This window comes from Ovis canadensis, chromosome 2 (assembly GCF_042477335.2).
Source record: "Ovis canadensis isolate MfBH-ARS-UI-01 breed Bighorn chromosome 2, ARS-UI_OviCan_v2, whole genome shotgun sequence".
NCBI lineage: Eukaryota > Metazoa > Chordata > Mammalia > Artiodactyla > Bovidae > Ovis > Ovis canadensis.
Genome location: NC_091246.1, coordinates 153336554 through 153356679, shown reverse-complemented (window position 1 = coordinate 153356679; position 20126 = coordinate 153336554). Strand labels below are relative to the sequence as shown.

At 37.0% G+C, this 20126-nt stretch overlaps 1 protein-coding gene across 2 annotated transcripts in view; it reads left to right on the top strand.

The window, feature by feature from the left end:
- SLC4A10 (solute carrier family 4 member 10) overlaps nt 1-20126 on the top strand; it is a 343935-nt gene that overhangs the window by 206730 nt on the left and 117079 nt on the right. For both annotated transcript variants that reach the window (XM_069574340.1, XM_069574339.1), the window contains exons 7-10: nt 414-505; nt 9627-9784; nt 13829-13916; nt 17199-17345. In XM_069574340.1, coding sequence (XP_069430441.1) covers nt 414-505; nt 9627-9784; nt 13829-13916; nt 17199-17345 — 485 coding nt within the window. The remainder of the gene's footprint in view (nt 1-413; nt 506-9626; nt 9785-13828; nt 13917-17198; nt 17346-20126) is intronic.

Genomic DNA, 20126 nt, shown 5'->3' with positions numbered 1-20126 from the left:
AGATAAATATTTGCTCTTTAAAAAAATTATCTATAAAATTATTCAGTCTGAGTTTAGATCATAAGAGATGTATATATATCATAGTTTTGGATAAAATTTAAAAATCACTGATGTTTCAAGACTGTAATTAGATTAAAATCATTTTTGTAGTTGTTCTTTCTTCTTGCAGAGTAAGTGTTTAGTTTTAATCTGAGAATGAATTTTCATTTCCTTGACTGAATTCTCCCATTTCTATCTGTAACTGATAAATAAGAATATTTGTATTTCTTGATATCTATTTATATTGACCCTTCATGCTTACCTCATAAATTCATTTAAAAAACCTATGTTAGTTTAGTTTAATTCATATTGCATGCAGTATGTCTAGAATTATGTAAGTAATTGTTTGTATTTTGTAATAACAATCTCTTTAGCAGGCCAGGTTGTTTCTCCTCAGTCTGCACCAGCCTGTGTTGAGAATAAAAATGATGTGAGCAGGGAAAACAGCACAGTTGACTTTAGCAAGGTAAGGTTTTCTCCCTCTCATTTAAGTAATCTGTTAAGTTATTACTAGATATTACCACCCATTTTAACAGGTGTTGACACAATTTTTTGCATGCATATATGTTTTGTTTCTTAGCCAAAGCTTGATATTATTATAATGTTAGCGTTTAAGTTCACATGTAATGTTTTGCCTATTCGTAAAATCAAATGTGTAGATTTTACACATAGTCTTCAGGTTTCAGCCACTTGGCATGATGCATCTCTTCCAGTAAAAAAGGATAACTGAACTTCACAGGGAATTTAACAGAAGTTTACTGTTTAAAACTTTCACTGGTTTCATTTTTCAAAATCATTTCCCCCTCTATTTGTGGAAAAGTATAACTTAAAGCTTCATTGTTGTGATTAAGAGAAAGGCATTAGTGTTAAGAAACACTAGAACATATTAAGACTGACAGAATTTTGAATAAAAACATAATAAAGACTGACTGTCTTGAGGGATCCATCTAATTGGAGACAATTCAAATGAAAAATCATTTATTTGAATGTATTCTGTGAAACTAATGTGATTTTGCTCAGGAAATTCCTGATATCCTATATGTGCTATTGTAGGCTGTGGCAAACTAAACAATCATGGAAGAATTTTAATATTGACCAGGGGGAGTCAACAGTTTGCTTTATTGAAGTGGCTGAAACAGCGGTACCTCAGAGTAATTTTTTTTTTTTTTCCCCATAAAGTCCTTAGCACTGGCAATGTTTCTAACAGTGGGAGGAGATGGGAATGGGAGGCAGTGGATAGGAGGTTGCCTGCATCAAGCTTCTGAAAAGAGTAATAGCGACCAGCCCCTTGTTGCTGTTTCAGAAACCCTCTGCCAAGGCCCAGATTGTCTGGATCTAGTCACGTGCATGCTCTCCCTCTGGTGCCTGGCAGAGTCCCTGTGGGAGCATGGTGTACCAGCTTAAGTCTGTTACTTATGCGTGCAGGGGCTGGGAGGCCAACAAAAGGGGCATACTAGCCCATGTGGGATGAAACAAAGACATGAGAAAGGACCTCCACACCAGCAAGACAGAGAGGTGAGGGCATCCTTGGGCTCTGTTTCGACAGTGGCGCGAAGCTCATCTCACTGTATGGAGGCATGTGATTCAATATTAAGCCAGTTCAAGTGTATTCCATTTCTGCTCCAAAAAATATCTTTTTTAAAGCATTACATCTTCATTCATCTGCAAGTTGGAATAAAATTGTCGCAAATTGCCATACATTTAATTTCTTGATGTTCTTCATTTGAAATAATATCTTAAAAGCAATGACATAAAAAGTTGCTTACTTATTTGTGCAGGCATTAACAGTATAACAAGGGCACAGTGAACATTCTCAAAAATAGTGATAATAAATCACATATTTTCAAATAAATTACCTTTTACCTTTTCTTAAGGGATATAACCCATTGACACAATTTTGTATCTCTATATCATTTTGCTTTTAGTTGTCTGACCTATTTTTGCAGCCTTCAAAAATGCTTCAACACATTTGAAAGAAAATGAATATAGCCAATGGGAGACAGTAGTCTTATCTTCAGGTTCCCTAGAACAATTTGAACTATAAAAGAGTGAAAAATAGATTTTCTTTTCTTTAATCCTTTACTTTCTTATTACATTTCAAATCACTGGACCACTCCAGTTTTTAATGGGAAAGTTAAATTTCTAGAGCTCTCTCTGCAGTGCCAACCATCTGTATTTCTTGGTGTCTTGCCCATAGCATGGCACATTGAAAAGAACATGTTTTTTGAGAACAAGTATGGGATCTTAACTCTACAATTTACAAGATACCTGATATTGGAGAAGATCTCTGAACTTCACCTTTGTCACTTGTAAAATAAGAATAATACCTGTTTATAATTTTTTGTGAAGATTAAATGAGAAAATAGAGAAAGACTGTCAGAGTGCTAGGTTTATAGTGTTCCTGTTGTTCAGTCCCTGAGTACTGTCTAACTCTTTGTGACCCCCATGGACTGTAGCCCACCAGGCTCCGCTGTCCTCTACTATCTCCTGGAGTTTGCTCAGATTCATGTCTATTGAGTCAGTGATACTATCTAACCATCTAATTCTCTGCCAACCCTTTGGGTGTTCAATAAAATGTGGCTGCTACTATTATTGCTGTGTTGTTGTTGATATTAGTGGAAACAGTAGTGCCAAAAGTAAACACTAGAGCAAAATTTAATATGATTTGTTCTCTACTGGATCTTTAGTGTCTTGAACAGTGTCTTGGATGTATGTGTACAATGAATCCTGTGAGGTTCAAGACAATTTAAACCTTAGGCTCTGTATTTTTTTTTTTTTTCCAGCAAAGTAGTACTTCTTACCTTATATTGTGGAAAGGTAGAGAAGTAGGATTTGGCAAGAACAAAAGTGGTACATCATTAGGGAAAGACACTTTAGTGCCAGATTTTGCAGATATATGAATTAAGGATTTTTAACGTAGGGATTTCAGATTGGTAGTAAATTTATCAAAGTGAATCAGTTAGTTTACATATTACCTTAAGTATTTTAAGTTTAATACGTAGATTCCAAACCCCGGTAGAATTTTGAAATATGAAGGTGAAAAAAAGTCTTTTTTCATTTCATGTTACTTGATCCTATGTTCTATCTACATTCAAACCATGTATCTTTTAACCCTTCCAGTGGTTAGGCCCATCAAACTTACTCATTTAGGAGTGTTTTTGAATATAATCTGAACTGTCAGTTTCTTTTTTTTTTTATTCCTATAATGCTTTTAAAAAGCAGATATGTTGTGTTTTTAAACTGACATGGAGACTATTTTATTATTTGACCATATATATATGACTATATGACTATTTTATTATTTCCCAAATGTTGATCGGTTCGTTTCAGTTGCTCAGTTGTGTCTCTTTTCAACTCCATGGACTGCAGCACAACAAGCTTCCCTGTCCATCACCAGCTCCAAAATCTTGCTCAAACTCATCTCCCTTGAGTCGGTGATGCCATCCTACCATCTCATCCTCTGTTATCCCCTTTTCTTCCTGCCTTCAGTCTTTCCCAGCATCAGGGTCTTTTCCAAGGAGTCAGCTCTTTGCATCAGGTGGCCAAAGTATTGGAGCTTCAACTTCAGCATCAGTCCTTCCAATGAATATTCAAGACTGATTTCCTTTAGGATGGACTGGTTGGATCTCCTTGCAGTCCAAGGGACTCTCAAGAGCCTTCTGCAGCACCACAGTTCAAAAGCATCAATTCTTCAGTGCTCAGCTTTCTTTATGGTCCAACTCTCACATCCATACATGACTACTGGAAAAACCATAGCTCTGACTAGATGGACCTTTGTTGGCAAAGTAATGTTTCTGCTTTTTAATATGCTGTCTAGGTTGGTCATAGCTTTTCTTCCAAGGGACAAATGTCTTTTAATTTCATGGACTGCAGTCACCATCTGCAGTGATTTTGGAGCCCCTAAAAATAGAGTCTCTCCTGTTTCCATTGTTTCCCCACCTATTTGTCATGAAATGATGGGGCCAGATGCCATGATCTTAGTTTTCTGAATGTTGAGCTTTAAGCCAACTTTTTCACTCTCCTCTTTCACTTTCATCAAGGCTCTTTAGTTCTTCACATTGTGCCATAAGGGTGTGTTCATCTGCATATCTGAAGTTATTGATATTTTTCCCGCAATCTTGATTTCAGCTTATGCTTCATCCAGCCTGACATTTCACATGATATACTCTGCATATAAGTTAAATAAACAGAGTGACAATATACAACCTTGACATACTCCTTTCCCAATTTGGAACCAGTCTGTTGTTCCATGTCCAGTTCTAACTGTTGCTTCTTGACCTGCATACAGATTTCTCAGGAAGCAGGTAAGGTGTTCTTGTATTCCCATCTCTTAAAGAATTATCCACAGTTTGCTGTGATCCACACAGTCAAAGGCTTTGGCATAGTTAATAAAGCAGAAGTAGATGTTTTTATGGCACTCTCTCGCTTTTTTGATGATCCAACAGATGTTGGCAATTTGATCTCTGGTTCCTCTGCCTTTTCTAAACCCAGATTGAACATCTAGAAGTTCACAGTTAATGCACTGTTGAAGCCTGGCTTGGAGAATTTTAAGTATTACTTTGCTAGCGTGTGAGATGAGTGCAATTGTGCAGTAGTTTGAGCATTCTTTGGCATTGCCTTTCTTTGGGATTGGAATGAAAACTGACCTTTTCCAGTCCTGTGACCACTGCTGAGTTTCCCAAATTTGCTGGCATATTGAGTGAAGCACTTTCACAGCATCAATTTTCAGGATTTGAAATAGCTCAACTGGAATTCCATCACCTCCACTAGCTTTGTTCATAGTAATGCTTCCTAAGGCCCACTTGACTTTTCATTCCAGGATATCTGGCTCAAGGTAAGTGATCACATCATCATGGTTATCTGGGTCATGAAGATCTTTATTTGTATGGTTCTTCTGTGTATTCTTGCCACCTCTTCTTAATATCTTCTGCTTCTGTTAGGTCCATACCATTTCTGTCCTTTATTGAACCCATCTTCGCACGAAATGTTCCCTTGGTATCTCTAATTTTCTTGAAGAGATCTCCACTCTTTCCCATTTTATTGTTTTCCTCTATTTCTTTACATTGATCACTGAGGAAAGCTTTCTTATCTCTCCTTGCTATTCTTTGGAACTGTGCATTCAAATGGGTATATCTTTCCTTTTCTTCTTTGCCTTTCTCTTCTCTTCCTTTCTCAGCTATTTCTAAGGCCTCCTCAGACAAGCATTTTGCCTTTTTGCATTTCTTCTTTTTGTGGATGGCCTTGATCACTACCTCCTATACAATGTCACGAACCTCTGTCCATAGTTCTTCAGGCACTGTTGTCTATCAGATATAATTCCTTGAATGTATTTGTCACTTCCACTGTGTAATCATAAAGGATTTGATTTAGGTCATCCCTGAATGGTCTAGTGGTTTTCCCTGCTTTCTTCAGTTTAAGTCTGAATTTGTTAATAGGGAGTTCATGATCTTACTGTGGCTCATATCAAATGTTGATGGCTTCTTTTAATTTCAAGTGACTTAAAGGAACTGCCACATTATTTTCTATGTAGAAGGAACTCACTTCATCATCAGTCTTTAACGTATGAAATATGAAGAGTTGTTGCATTATAAAATCCTAGAATTCTAGGAAACCTTAAAAATCTCATTGAAAAGGGGAGAAAACTGAATCCCAGATTAAGAGAGCTAATAGAGATCACTCGCTGGTTACTGTTACAAGACCATGTCTCCCCAGGGAATTTCTGTTCATTTTCCTGTACATTCTACAATGGGTTTGAGACCTAAACTTTCTCCCTAAAGACTCATGTGTATTTCCTTCACATCTTAGTGTGTAGCTTGTCCAGAAACTTCTGGTTCCACCCTTATCTTTGGTCTAACCTTGTTCCCCAGAGATATAACTGTTTCTCATTCACAACTTAAGTGCCAAATAACCAGAATAAAGCATGTTTTCCTTCCTAGCATAAAGGTCTGGAGACCCCAGGTGCATAAGTACAGATCCATAAGAGTATATAGCTTGGTTTCTTCAAGATTCTCTTCAGAGGACTAGAAAATTCCAGGATTTCTTTATTTCATATTTGCCACCTCATGCGAAGAGTTGACTCATTGGAAAAGACTCTGATGCTGGGAGGGATTGGGGGCAGGAGGAGAAGGGGACGACCCAGGATGAGATGGCTGGATGGCATCACTGACTCTATGGACGTGAGTCTGAGTGAACTCTGGGAGTTGGTGATGGACAGGGAGGCCTGGCGTGCTGCAATTCATGGGGTCGCAAAGAGTCGGACACGACTGAGCGACTGAACTGAACTGAACTGAACTGAGGACTGTCTTAGGGATATAGGTCAACCTAATTCCTCAGAGCTATTTTTGATATTTGTAGTTTTATAAAAAGTTAAACTGTGTTCCTTAAATGTGACCTTTTGTTGTATTAAAAGTTAGATTGCCACATAAGGTTCTTTATGAATTGTACGTTAACATAAAAATAAAAATATAGGGCTATCCCAGGAATAATGTATAATTGTATAATATAATAAAATAAGTAGATAATATATATCTATTACCCCCAAATACATGATTAGTCCAACAATAATAAGTACTATAATGTAGAGCGGGCTTCCCTAATAGGTCAGTTGGTAAAGAATCCGCCTGCAATGCAGGAGATCCCAGTTTGATTCCAAAGTTGGGAAGACTCGCTGGAGAAGGAATAGTCTACCCACTCCAGTATTCTTGGGCTTCCCTTGTGGCTGGCTGGTAGAGAATCTGCCTGCAATGCACGAGACCTGGGTTTGATCCCTGGGTTGGGAAGATCCCCTGGGGAAAGGAAAAGCTACCCACTCCAGTATTCTGGCCTGGAGAATAGTATTATACTATATATATTAGTATATAGTATAGTATTATACTATATATAGCATACAGTATTACAATAATATAATGGGTCTTTTGATATATGTTATTTAACTATAATTTGTTACATTTTAAGTCAGAATAAATTTCCTAATCCTGAAATTAAATTCTAAATATTTTAGTGGATTTTCTAAGTAACGGGTATCAATCAGTGATATATCAAGTATTATATAATGCAAAAAAAAAAATTAGGGACCATGTATTTTCTTTCATAAAACTAAGCTACTTTAGCATACTAGGTTGGAGAAAGCAATGGCACCCCACTCCAGTACCCTAGCCTGGAAAATCCCATGGACGGAGGAGCCTGGTAGGCTGCAGTCCATGGGGTCACTAAGAGTTGGACACGACTGAGCGACTTCCCTTTCACATTTAACTTTTCATGCATTGGAAAAGGAAATGGCAACCCACCCCAGTGTTCTTGCCTGGAGAGTCCCAGGGACAGAGGAGCCTGGTGGGCTGCCGCCTATGGGGTCACACAGAGTCGGACAGGACTGAAGCGACTTAGCAGCAGCAGCAGCATACTAGGTGGGCTTCCCAGGTGGCGCTAGTGGTAAAGAACCCGCCTGTAATACAGGAGACACAAGAGATGCACGTTGGATCCCTGGGTTGGGAAGATCCCCTGGAGGAGGGCATGTCAACCCACTCCACTATTCTTGCCTGGAGAATCCCATGGGTGGAGGAGCCTGGCGGGCTACAGGCCATAGGGTCACACAGAGTCAGACATGACTGAAGCAACTTAGCACACATGCACACAGCATACTAGGTACTCCTTGATTTAATTAAAGTAAATCTTAAAGCAGTCATGTGTGTAGTTGTCTCATGCCTGAGGCACAGACATCAATAGTTAAGGTTATGGCATATGTCAGGAGATATTGAATAAAGGAATTACACAGTCTTCCAGGTTGAACTCAAACTTCTCACTAGAGTTATGACAGATATTACCAACATGACTCCTATTTGCTTACCAGTTGTAGATTTTCTTAAAAAACTATTTTCTCTTTGTTCCAGTGTATTAATATCATATTTCTATTGGGGGAAAAAGCTTAATAGTTTATTTTACTTTTTTAGGCTGTGAAAGACTTGTGGAGATTTAATATGTTTTTCTCACAGAGCTAATAGTGTATACATATTACAAGTTTACAAATTTATATTTGGAAATATATTTATAGGTTAAAATTTTTGAAATTTATAATATTCATCAAATTTTATAGGCAGTTTTGCTTTGTTAAATCATTTTCTTTTTCTTTAAAATAGAACATTACTTCTATTTGATATTTTAGTGGCATACTAGATTATTTTTATATTTAATCCTTATGATAAAATAAATATTTCATATAATAGGTTTTATGTTTTGAGGCACCTTTATCTCACAGAAAATTAAGTAGTTATAAACCTTCTATACAAGTGTGCTGAGGTCTTGATTTCAGAAAGCAGCAAATTTAATATAGTCACTATAGTCTGGCTATGGACTTTCTAAGTTATTCCTCCTAAAAGTTAAAATTTTTTTTTCATTTTAAACTGCTTGAAAAAAATTCTAAAATCATTAAACAAGGGAGTATCTGCCCCCCCACCAAAGTCTTGTTGACCTGAAGTATTTGTCAGAGCTCTTTTCTCTCCCCGTCTCTCTCTTCTTTCTCCTCTTATTTTTCCTCTCTTCGTTTCCGCTTCCTCCTCATCTTCTCATCTCCCTCCCTCTCCTTCTTTCTCCTTCTCTTTCTTTTCCTTCTCTCTGCCTCACTCTCTCCTATTCCCACTTTGGTCTTTAGTCTCCATTTCATTAGGAGCATAGAAAGAATTATTACAGAAATCGTTATTACCTACCAATAGGTTTCCATTGAAAGCAACTCAATGAATTAGAAATAAGAAATAGGCTTCGTAAAAGTGACTTTAAAAATCACTGCTTCGTTTTCACTGAGGCTCTCTATATGAGAATTGATAGTTATTCTTTGAATATTGTACATTCATTTTCAGACTTCACCCTTTAAGCATTTGTTTTTATTAATGATGGGTTTGTTTTGTGTGCATTCATTTCAGTCATAGACATCTCATATCAGAAATTCAACTGTGGCTCTTCACTGACTCCAAATGTTAATGTTTTTATTCTTGTTTCCTCTACTCTGCCATATCTAAATACTCTGATGAGAAATTAAATTTGAAGATTAATCAGGACAAGTATAAAATGTGAAGGATATAGAACAATTAAGATAAAGTTGAATACTAAAGTCATAATTTATATTATAAGGAAAATTTTGATTATGTTTCTTTTGAAATAGGCATATTTTACATTATTAATGTGTTATGTACAAAATTAAGATAAGGTAGTATACAAATATTTAAATATATTGGCAAATACTAATTAAATTGTGATTAGAGTATATGCATGTAATTATTGAACACATAATCTTTTCACCCTGAAAATTTCAAGATTACTGATACTGAAAAGCATCTTTGAAAAGTATTGAGCAGAAAACTAGAGTATTCAGTGTATTATTAACAAATTCCAAAAAATACAGAAGTAAAAGAAAAAAAGTATTTTTAAAGGGCAAGAAAGATGTTTAACTATTTTAAATTTGATTTAAATAATACTTATATAAGCTATATTTATTTAAACTATATTTAATGATGGGTTACCATGTGTGAAGTACTCTGCTAGGAATGATTTAACAAATCTTTCGAGTTTTGATGTATTTTACTTTGTGATGCTCCCAGGTCGATCTGCATTTTATGAAGAAGATTCCTCCAGGTGCTGAAGCTTCAAACATCTTAGTTGGGGAATTAGAGTTTCTGGATCGAACTGTAGTTGCGTTTGTCAGGTTGTCCCCAGCTGTGCTGCTTCAAGGATTAGCTGAGGTCCCCATCCCAACCAGGTAAAAGTATAAGAGCATCTTTTGCACTTTCTTCAGCCATTTTTTTGTGTGTGTGTGTGGGAAAGGTATAAATATAATTTCCTCTGAGAGTTTTTTTCTTGAAACTAAAGTATAATCCACAAAACTGTTGTTTCTTCTTTATGGAGGAGGGCAAAAAGTGCTTTAAAAATTGTTCTGTTCTTTCTTTCTTCTTCTCAAATTTCTATGTTTTCTTTTAGGCACGCTCCTTATCTCTGAATACCCTGGTCTATATCATCATGAAGTGAAGTGAAAGTCTCTCACTCATGTGCAACTCTTTGCGACCCCATGGACTGTACCGTCCATGGAATTCTCCAGGCCAGAATACTGGAGTGGGTAGCCTTTCCCTACTCCAGGGGATCTTCACAACGCAGGGATGGATCGAACCGAGGTTTCCCGCCGCATTGCAGGCGAATTCTTTACCAGCTGAGCCACAAGGGAAGCCCAAGAATACTGTAGTGGGTAGCCTATCCCTTCTCCAGGGGATCTTCCCGACCCAAGAATTGGACTGGTGTCTCCTGCATTGCAGGAGGATTCTTTTTATCAACTGAGCTATCAGGGAATCCCTCAAAAGGTGTATAATCATTCTCTAAGCCAGAATAATGGGACTCCTTTTTTAGACTTTTGGTGAAAAGTGATAAAGTATAGGCTTTTTTCAAAGATTGCATTAGACTATGGGCTAACCAGGGCACCCAGGTGCTGCTAGTGGTAAAGAAAGTGAAAGTGTTTGTCGCTCTATCCGGTGGAATTCTTTGCGACCCGATGGACTGGAGCCCCCTAGGCTCCTCTGTCCATGGAATTCTCGAGGCAAGAATACTGGAGTGGGTAGCCATTCCCTTCTCCAAGGGATCTTCCCCATCCAGGGATGGAACCTGGGTCTCTTGCATTGCAGGCATTCTTTACCATCTGAGCCAGTTGTAAAGAACCCGCCTGCCAATGCAGGAGACAAAGAGAGGCGGCTTCCATCCCTGAATCAGGAAGATTCTCTAGAAAAGGGAATGACTACCTACTCCAGTATTCTTGCCTAGAGAATCCCATAGACAGAGGAGCTTGGCAGGCTACAGTCCATAGGGTTGTAAAGAGTTGAACATGACTGAAGCAACTTTGTAGGCATGCATGCATGGGCTAAAGAAGATCTTGTATATGAGTGTGATCATATTTGAAAAGATCAAAGTTTTCAAGGCTCGGTTTATACTTAAGTGCCATCATTAGGATACTACCTGCTGTGTCTTACATACTATATGTTTCAATCTTAGTCATAGTATAGTTCCCATACATAGATTCTTAAGAATCATTGATAGTTACTGTGGTTGAATCTGAATCAAAAGGACAAATTTAACTTGATTACCTGAACTTGTTTTTCATTTAGGTGCACATAAAAACTAACAACTTTGCCATAATAGAAACTGAATTTTGTTATTTATTATTTATCTCCATGTTATAGAGATGAGACTGTCCATGGGCAAATTCATGAAGAAAAATGAATTTTGGCCACAACACATTACATTCCTAGCAATTCTTCTAGGATACCTTGTTTTCTTCCCTTCTCCCTCCATCAAACGTGATTCCTGTGTATAGACAGGCTTTCACTCTGATCCTGTTCCACAGCAAAACTTATCTATGCATGGCCCTGCTTCCGTCATGACTGGTGCCCTTTGTGTGATGCCATAATCGTCTCTTGGGCTTCCCTGGTGGCTCAGTCAGTATAGAATCCACCTGCAATGCAGGAGACCTGGATTCATTCCCTGGGTTGGGAAGATCCCCTGGAGGACGGCATGGCAACACACTCCAGTATTCTTGCCTGGAGAATCCCCAAGGACAGAGGGCCCTGGTGGGCTGCAGTCCATGGGGTCACAGGAGTCAGACATGACGGAGCAACTAAGCACAGCACAGCATATAACTGCCTCAGATGCTGTTAATTGTCTCCTCTTCCAAACACTGTAGGTCTTAGTCAAGTTAAGCTGATGATGATTTCAGGTGCTGTGGTAACTGGCTTGGTAGAATGTTTCTTCTATGAACCTTTCAGCCTTAACTCAAAACAGCCAATTACATCACTCTGTGTTTTGATTGTGGATATGATATTCCAAAAATATAGAATAGTTTAGTCAGAAGAGGCCTCATTTCATTAGAGCTCAGCTGACTGGAGAGGAATTCAGTGTTTGAGAACCTCTGCCTGAACCTGTGTATGAACAGATTTGAGTCAGGAAACTAGCTACCAATTCAAGTTATAGAGAAAAGTGTGTCTGTTCATCTGGAGGGCTACCAAGACTTCTGACGCATACCAAGTTTTATTAAAAAGGAGAAGGATGAACTGAACACATTAAGGTGGTGTCTGACATATGATTAAGGCTACATTTTTCCATGTACACCCTGTAATCTATTCAGAGTTTCTGGGAATTTGGGATTCAGATTTAACATGTGAAATTTACTAGCCATAGTGGTATTATTTTAGTAGATTAAAATTTCTTTGTGTCTTCCAAGCAGTGCATTCTTGTTCCATCAGCTAAGAAGGTGTCCGATGAACTCTGAGTAAATGATGGTTATTTATGACAATGATAGCTCTTGTACTTCAAAGGAAAGGAAAAAAAAATTCCCAGGAGTAGCAAAAAGCCATAATGGGGTTATATACCCTCACTTTGAAAACTGTCAAGGTTTAAGTGGCCTCATTTCATACTGACATAGCAAAGTGTGTCTAGAGAACAGTGGAGGAAAAATTAGGGGCACGGTAGAGGCACGGTATAAGGAGAGATTTAAAAGGCTAGACTGTTTAGTTAGCAAAGGTGAAAAATGGAAGAAGATTAGTTAGACAAATAGAATAAAGAAAGCCATTCAAGGTTCCTAATTATCCTTTCTTAGGAGGACAAAAGGGCACACTGTGTATATAACAGTAACACATGGTAAAAATACCAGAAAATAATTTTAGGATTTATAAATAGTCCATGGAATAGAAATGTGAAAATAGTAAGATGTACATAGGTTAGGAAATTTCTTAAAAGTACTATAGTTGGTAAAGCATCTGCCACCACTCTAAGTTATTCCTGTTTTAAATGTATAGTGGACATTTCTGTATAGTAGGATTGGATTCAGTTACAACTGACACACAAAAAATTGTCAGATCCTCTATGACTGTAATATATGCATCATGTAAAAACGTGTACAATCTCTAAAGTTTATAACTGAATGAAAGGTATAATTGTGATATCTATTTCAGTATACCTTATAAAGTCATTAGTCTTCATGCATACAAGCAGAAACCATTTAACAAGTGAATGCTGTAGTTATATAATGAAATACAAGACATCTTAAAATTCTCATAATTTCCTTGTAGAATTGACCTATTCAGAGACCGGACAGTAATTGGTCCTCCAAAGTTAAAACACGTGTTGATTTCTTTAAAATTTCCAGTTGTGATGATGAATTTGCTAAACTTTCAACCTTATATAGATGGAATATCACAGTGCAGCTGCTATTATTATTACTCCAGCATTGGAATTAATGGATTTTTTTAATTCTAATTTTTGATTCCTGGCAATCATTTTTTCTATTTAATGTAAATTTTCCACACACCCACTTTTTTTTTTTTACCATATATTCTTTCTTTGCTTATGCTACTTTATTACCATTCCCCTCTTCTGCCTAATTCTACAGTTTACATATGTGAGAGTGAATTCTCTATCTTACAATTCAAAAAGATTTAATCAGATTCTATTTTTCTTAACTTTCTCCTCTAAGAATTATAGAATCCTTAAAATTCACAGTAACTGCTTAAGCATTATAGGTAACTAAATGAAAGAAACAGCAAAATACCCCAGATTCCAATTGCTCAAGGATCTTAAGCATGAGTCGTTTTGAAACATAAAATATTTCAAAATATTATATGTTAACAACCTGTGGAAAAATATAGAAATCCTATATTTACATCGAAATCCTATCTTCACTAATTCCTTTGAGATGAGTGATGCTGTACTACTAAAATTATTTTTTATTTCTACCTTGAAACACATGTTTTTTTCTTCTTCGTTACAGATTTTTGTTCATTCTTCTGGGACCCCTGGGAAAGGGTCAGCAGTACCATGAGATTGGCAGATCGATGGCAACCCTAATGACAGATGAGGTATTTATTCAAGTTCATTGGGAACATTTCCCCCTACTAGGTACACCTAACTTTTGGAGTTCTGTATTCATGACAATTTACTGTGAATCAGATTTCTCTGTATTGAATCCCCTTTAAATACTTGCACTATAAAATTTCCCTTGGAAAAATTTGTTCGAAAGGGGTAATAAATTCACACACATGAACATTTTAAAACCCTATGTTTTAAAGAAAATCTGTTGTTTAGTGAATTTAGAGTGTATTTATTAATATTCCCTTAATAGCATTTGTGTTGCCAAAGTAAGCACCATTGTTAATATCAGTGAGGGTCTTGTTTGGAGCAAAATGGTTTTAAGGTCTCAAAAAATAAAAGAGGCAGTTTATCTGGATAGTATACATGACACCAAAAGCCGTAAGACATCTATCAACTCTCTTTGTAATTGCCTAAATGTAGATGTTTTTAACCTTGGAGCCTTTTAACCATTAGAGGAGCTGAAGATAGGTTTCAAGGAGGCCTGTGATCTCTGACTCAACACACAATTTTTTCTGTGTACAAAAACTGTATGTAGTTTTTTGAACTGGAAAAAACCTTCATCAGCTTCTCAATGAAATATGTCTAAAAAATATAAAGATCATAAAAATAAACATAAAATATCATATCATATAACTGGTTTCTTGAATTCTACAATGCCTTGCAAAAATCTATTTTTATTGTAAAAGAAGAGCAGATGAAAAATCACAGAAGTGACATAAATTCAAAATTCAGTAGTAAATACCAGATGAGATTATACATTTCTGAAATCTCATCTAAATAATTTAATAATTTATTGAAATATTTCAAATATCTATGAAAAGAACTTTGTGTATAACTTTTCCTAGGTTTATGAAATCTGAAAATTTGAACTTACGTTTGGAGTTCAATATAAATTCTTCTATTATATCTGTTCAAATTATGTTTATTGATTTTATATGAGTTAGTTACTGATGTTTACACATAGGAAACCAAAAGTTAGAACAAAACCAATTATTTCATCTGTTTTAGAAAGAACCAACTTAAAGAGAGTATTAGTTTCCTATATATACATGTACAGGACACGACTTAACAACTGCTGCTGCTACTAAGTCGCTTCAGTCGTGTCCGACTCTGTGCGACCCCGTAGACGGCAGCCCACCAGGTTCCCCTGGGATTCTCCAGGCAAGAACACTGGAGTGGGTTGCCATTTCCTTCTCCAATGCATGCATGCATGCTAAGTCACTTCAGTCGTGTATTAGTTTCCTATATATACATGTGTCCATGTATAGGACACAACTTAACAACTAAACAACAACAAATGAGCCCTTGACGCCTCAAACATGAATCCTTTAGACTTGAAAGTTAGCTTGGAGCAGTTTGTAACTCTATGAGGAGCGAAATAGAGAAGAGGAAACTCAACCAGAAAGTTACTGCAAAAGATGAGAGCTGTTAATTATAATAGGATATGTTAATTATGAAGTACATTCATTGAATATTAAAAGAAAATTTAAATACTTTTAAAAGAGAATGAAAGGTTTTTATTGTTCAAAGCTCAGGTGGAGAAATTGTTCTGCCATCTAACTGCTTTGAAATACATTGAACAATTATATTCAAGAATAAGATTCAATATGTTGATTCATACAATTTAAGACAATGATGAATTGAATTTCATTATTAAGCTCTAAATTCCATGTGAGCAGTTACCATTAATATTCATTTTTGTTCCTTGATTTTGTCAGGTGCTCAAATAATTATTTGTTGACTAAGCTGTTCTTTTCCTCTCTGTACTGGGGACTTCTTGTAAGCAGACTGTCTTTTCCTTTTGTATCTTCATATTTAGCATGGTGTCTGACCTTCAGTCAGGGTTCATTACATTTTTTTTAAATGAATTGATGACTGAATGTTCTAGTCATCCTAGCAACACCTTATCTTGAATTAAGCTAGCCTCTTTTCTCCCTTCCTGTTGAGCATGACTGGAGATAAATCATATGATTTTGTTTATTGGCACTATTACCAATTTATTAATCCCTTTATAGTCTTAAAGATTATTAAGCACTCCAAAGAGCTTTTGTTTATATTGATAGTATGCTGATATTTATAAGAGAACTTAAAAATGAGAATTAAAAAAAATGTTTGTGAATTTATTTTAAAATAATAAAATAATTGTATATTAACATAAATAACTTTTATAAGAACAAAAGCAAAAAAAAAAGAAAAAAGAAACTTCTTTTTCTTGTTCTGGACTTTTGTGTCAACAGTTTTCTCTCTCTGTCACTTAGCTAAATCAACACTGACTCCTTTGGTTCATTTAGCAAACAGGCCTAACATATAGTAGCTACTTAGAAAATACATATGAAATAAAAGGCCAGGATTTTCCCATCCTTAAAATTTCTTTCTCCTTAACATAGCGTGTCCCACTGAAGTGTTGATTGAACCTGAATCTTAAGAGTTTTGAAAGAGTAATCTCTACTTGGTCCTGAATATCATAATTTCATTTATCTCAATGTATTACAGTGTAATTTTTGTCACGACCACTCTACTGAAATTGTTTTCTGTAAGGTCATCATTTACAAAATATGCTATCTTATATTCAGTACTCACGTCTGAACATGTAGTTTTCTTTTCTCCTTGAAGAACAGCAAAAATTTGTTATGTGCTTGTTTTGATACTACACTAAATCTTTGAGATTTGTATTACTGTTTACTCTGAGGTCATAAATATATCCTACATTATGTCCAATTAATTTAATAGTTTAACACTCATATTTAAGTTTTTAATACCTAGAACTGCTTTTTAAGTGGGATATGGATAAAGATCCTGTTTTACTTTTATATAGATAATAACTTGGCTTAGTACTGTTTATTGATTAGTCTATCATTTATTCAATAGCATTATTTTATGCCTAGGTATAAATATTATTATAAACTTTTATCTCATTTTAAAGCAAGGGTTTCTTTCAGAAAGTTTGATTTACATATATATAAACAATGTTTGTCAAACCTGAATCATTAATTCTAATTTAATGAGCTTCCTTCTATTCTCCTTTTCCTTCCTTTTCTCTTTCCACCAGAAATTTCAACATTCATCTAGCATTCTAAGAAAAGATAAACATCTGTGCAATCATAGAATAAAAGAGGTTATAATATTTTACACTAAAACTTCTTTAGTTAAGAGTTTCGTATTCAAATTGTTATAGTCACATGTGTGCTAACTGGGAAATGAAAACACAAAATACATTTAGATTTTAGGTGCATTTTTAAAATCTATGAATGGTTGTTTTCTCTCTATAGGTGTTTCATGATGTTGCTTACAAAGCAAAAGATCGTAATGACTTGGTGTCAGGAATTGACGAATTTCTGGATCAGGTGACTGTCCTTCCTCCCGGGGAGTGGGACCCAAGCATTCGAATAGAGCCTCCCAAAAATGTTCCTTCCCAGGTATGTATATTTGAAAATACTCTTAGGACTACCATTATTTTTTTGCCTTTTAAATATATGTACTAAGATAATATAGCTGAAGATTCAAATGATTTAAATTATAACTTCTGTGATGTGATTATAATAAGAAATATTTATCTGGTCTCTGTCCCCATTTCTGGCACAAAGCTCTTAAAATGCTTGGAATTTTCTAAGTGATGAAAGCAACAAAGATGTCTTTGTTATGTTAATGAGGTTACTTTAGAAACTCTTAAGAACAGGGGCTGATTGCCAGGTGGAGCATTACCAAGAGATTAGAGTTTAGAACTTTCAGTTGCACCCTCCCGCCTCCAGGGAGGGGAGAGGGGAGCCTTGTAATGAAGCCTCCATAAACCCCCAAAGGGGCCGGGTTCAGAGAGTTTTCAGGTCTGTGAACACGTGGAGATTGGAAAGAGTGGTGTGCCTAGAGAGGTTATGGGAGTTTCTCTCCCTTTCACCATGCCTTGTCCTATGCATCTCTTCAATATGGCTGTTCCTGAGTAATATCCTTTAGTAATAAAACTGGTGATCAAGTAAGTAAAATGTTTCTCTAGGGACTTCCCTGGTGGCTCAGACGGTAAAGCATCTGCCTACAGTGAGGGAGACCTGGGTTCGATTCCTGGGTCAGGAAGATCTTCTGGAGAAGGAAATGGCAACCCACTCCAGTACTCTTGCCTGGAAAATCCCATGGACGGAGGAGCATAGTAGGCTACAGTCCATGGCGTCGCAGAGTTGAACATGACTGAGCGACTTCACTTCACTATGAGCCATTCTAGAGTGGAAGTGAGAAATAGATTTAAGGGCCTAGATCTGATAGATAGAGTGCCTGATGAACTACCAAATGAGGTTCATGACATTGTACAGGAGACAGGGATCAAGACCATCCCCATGGAAAGGAAATGCCAAAATGCAAAATGGCTGTCTGGGGAAGCCTTACAAAGAGCTGTGAAAAGAAGAGAGGAGAAAAGCAAAGGAGAAAAGGAAAGATATAAGCATCTGAGTGCAGAGTTCCAAAGAATAGCAAGAAGAGATAAGAAAGCCTTCCTCAGCCATCAATGCAAAGAAATAGAGGAAAACAACAGAATGGGAAAGACTAGAGATCTCTTCAAGAAAATTAGAGATACCAAGGGAACATTTCATGCAAAGATGGGCTCGATAAAGGACAGAAATGGTATGGACCTAACAGAAGCAGAAGATATTAAGAAGAGATGGCAAGAATACACAGAAGAACCATACAAAAAGGATCTTCATGACCCAGATAATCATGATGGTGTGATCACTCATCTAGAGCCAGACATCCTGGAATGTGAAGTCAAGTGGGCCTTAGAAAGCATCACTATGAGCAAAGCTAGTGGAGGTGATAGAGTTCCAGTGGAGCTATTGCAAATCCTGAAAGATGATGCTGTGAAAGTGATGCACTCAATATGCCAGCAAATTTGGAAAACTCAGCAGTGGCCACAGGACTGGAAAAGGTCAGTTTTCATTCCAATCCCAAAGAAAGACAACGCCAAAGAATGCTCAAACTACCGCACAATTGCACTCATCTCACATGCTAGTAAAGTAATGCTCAAAATTCTCCAAGCCAGGCTTCAGCAATACGTGAACCGTGATCTTCCTGATGTTCAAGCTGGTTTTAGAAAAGGCAAAGGAACCAGAGATCAAATTGCCAACATCCGCTGGATCATGGAAAAAGCAAGAGAGTTCCAGAAAAACATCTATTTCTGCTTTATTGACCATGCCAAAGTCTTTGACTGTGTGGATCACAATAAACTGTGGAAAATTCTGAAAGAGATGGGAATACCAAACCACCTAACCTGCCTCTTGAGAAACCTGTATGCAGGTCAGGAAGCAGCAGTTAGAACTGGACATGGAACAACAGACTGGTTCCAAATAGGAAACGGAGTGCGTCAAGGCTGTATAGTGTCACCCTGCTTATTTAACTTCTATGCAGAGTACATCATGAGAAACGCTGGGCTGGAAGAAACACAAGCTGGAATCAAGATTGCAGGGAGAAATATCAATAACCTCAGACATGCAGATGACACCACCCTTATGGCAGAAAGTGAAGAGGAACTAAAAAGCCTCTTGATGAAAGTGAAAGAGGAGAGTGAAAAGGTTGGCTTAAAGCTCAACATTCAGAAAACGAAGATCATGGCATCCGGTCCCATCACTTCATGGGAAATAGATGGGGAAACAGTGGAAACAGTGTCAGACTTTATTTTTGGGCTCCAAAATCACTGCAGATGGTGACTGTAGCCATGAAATTAAAAGACACTTACTTCTTGAAAGAAAAGCTATGAGCAACCTAGATAGCATATTCAAAAGCAGAGACATTACTTTGCTGACTAAGGTCTGTCTAGTCAAGGCTATGGTTTTTCCTGTGGTCATGTATGGATGTGAGAGTTGGACTGTGAAGAAAGTTGAGCACCGAAGAATTGATGCTTTTGAACTGTGGTGTTGGAGAAGATTCTTGAGAGTCTCTTGGACTGCAAGGAGATCCAACCCGTCCATTCTGAAGGAGATCAACCCTGGGATTTCTTTGGAAGGAATGATGCTAAAGCTGAAGCTCCAGTACTTTGGCCACCTCATGCGAAGAGTTGACTCATTGGAGAAGACTTTGATGCTGGGAGGGATTGGGGGCAGGAGGAGAAGGGGAAGTCCAAGGATGAGATGGCTGGATGGGATCACTGACTCAATGGACGTGAGTCTGAGTGAACTCCGGGAGTTGGTGATGGACAGGGAGGCCTGGCGTGCTGTGATTTA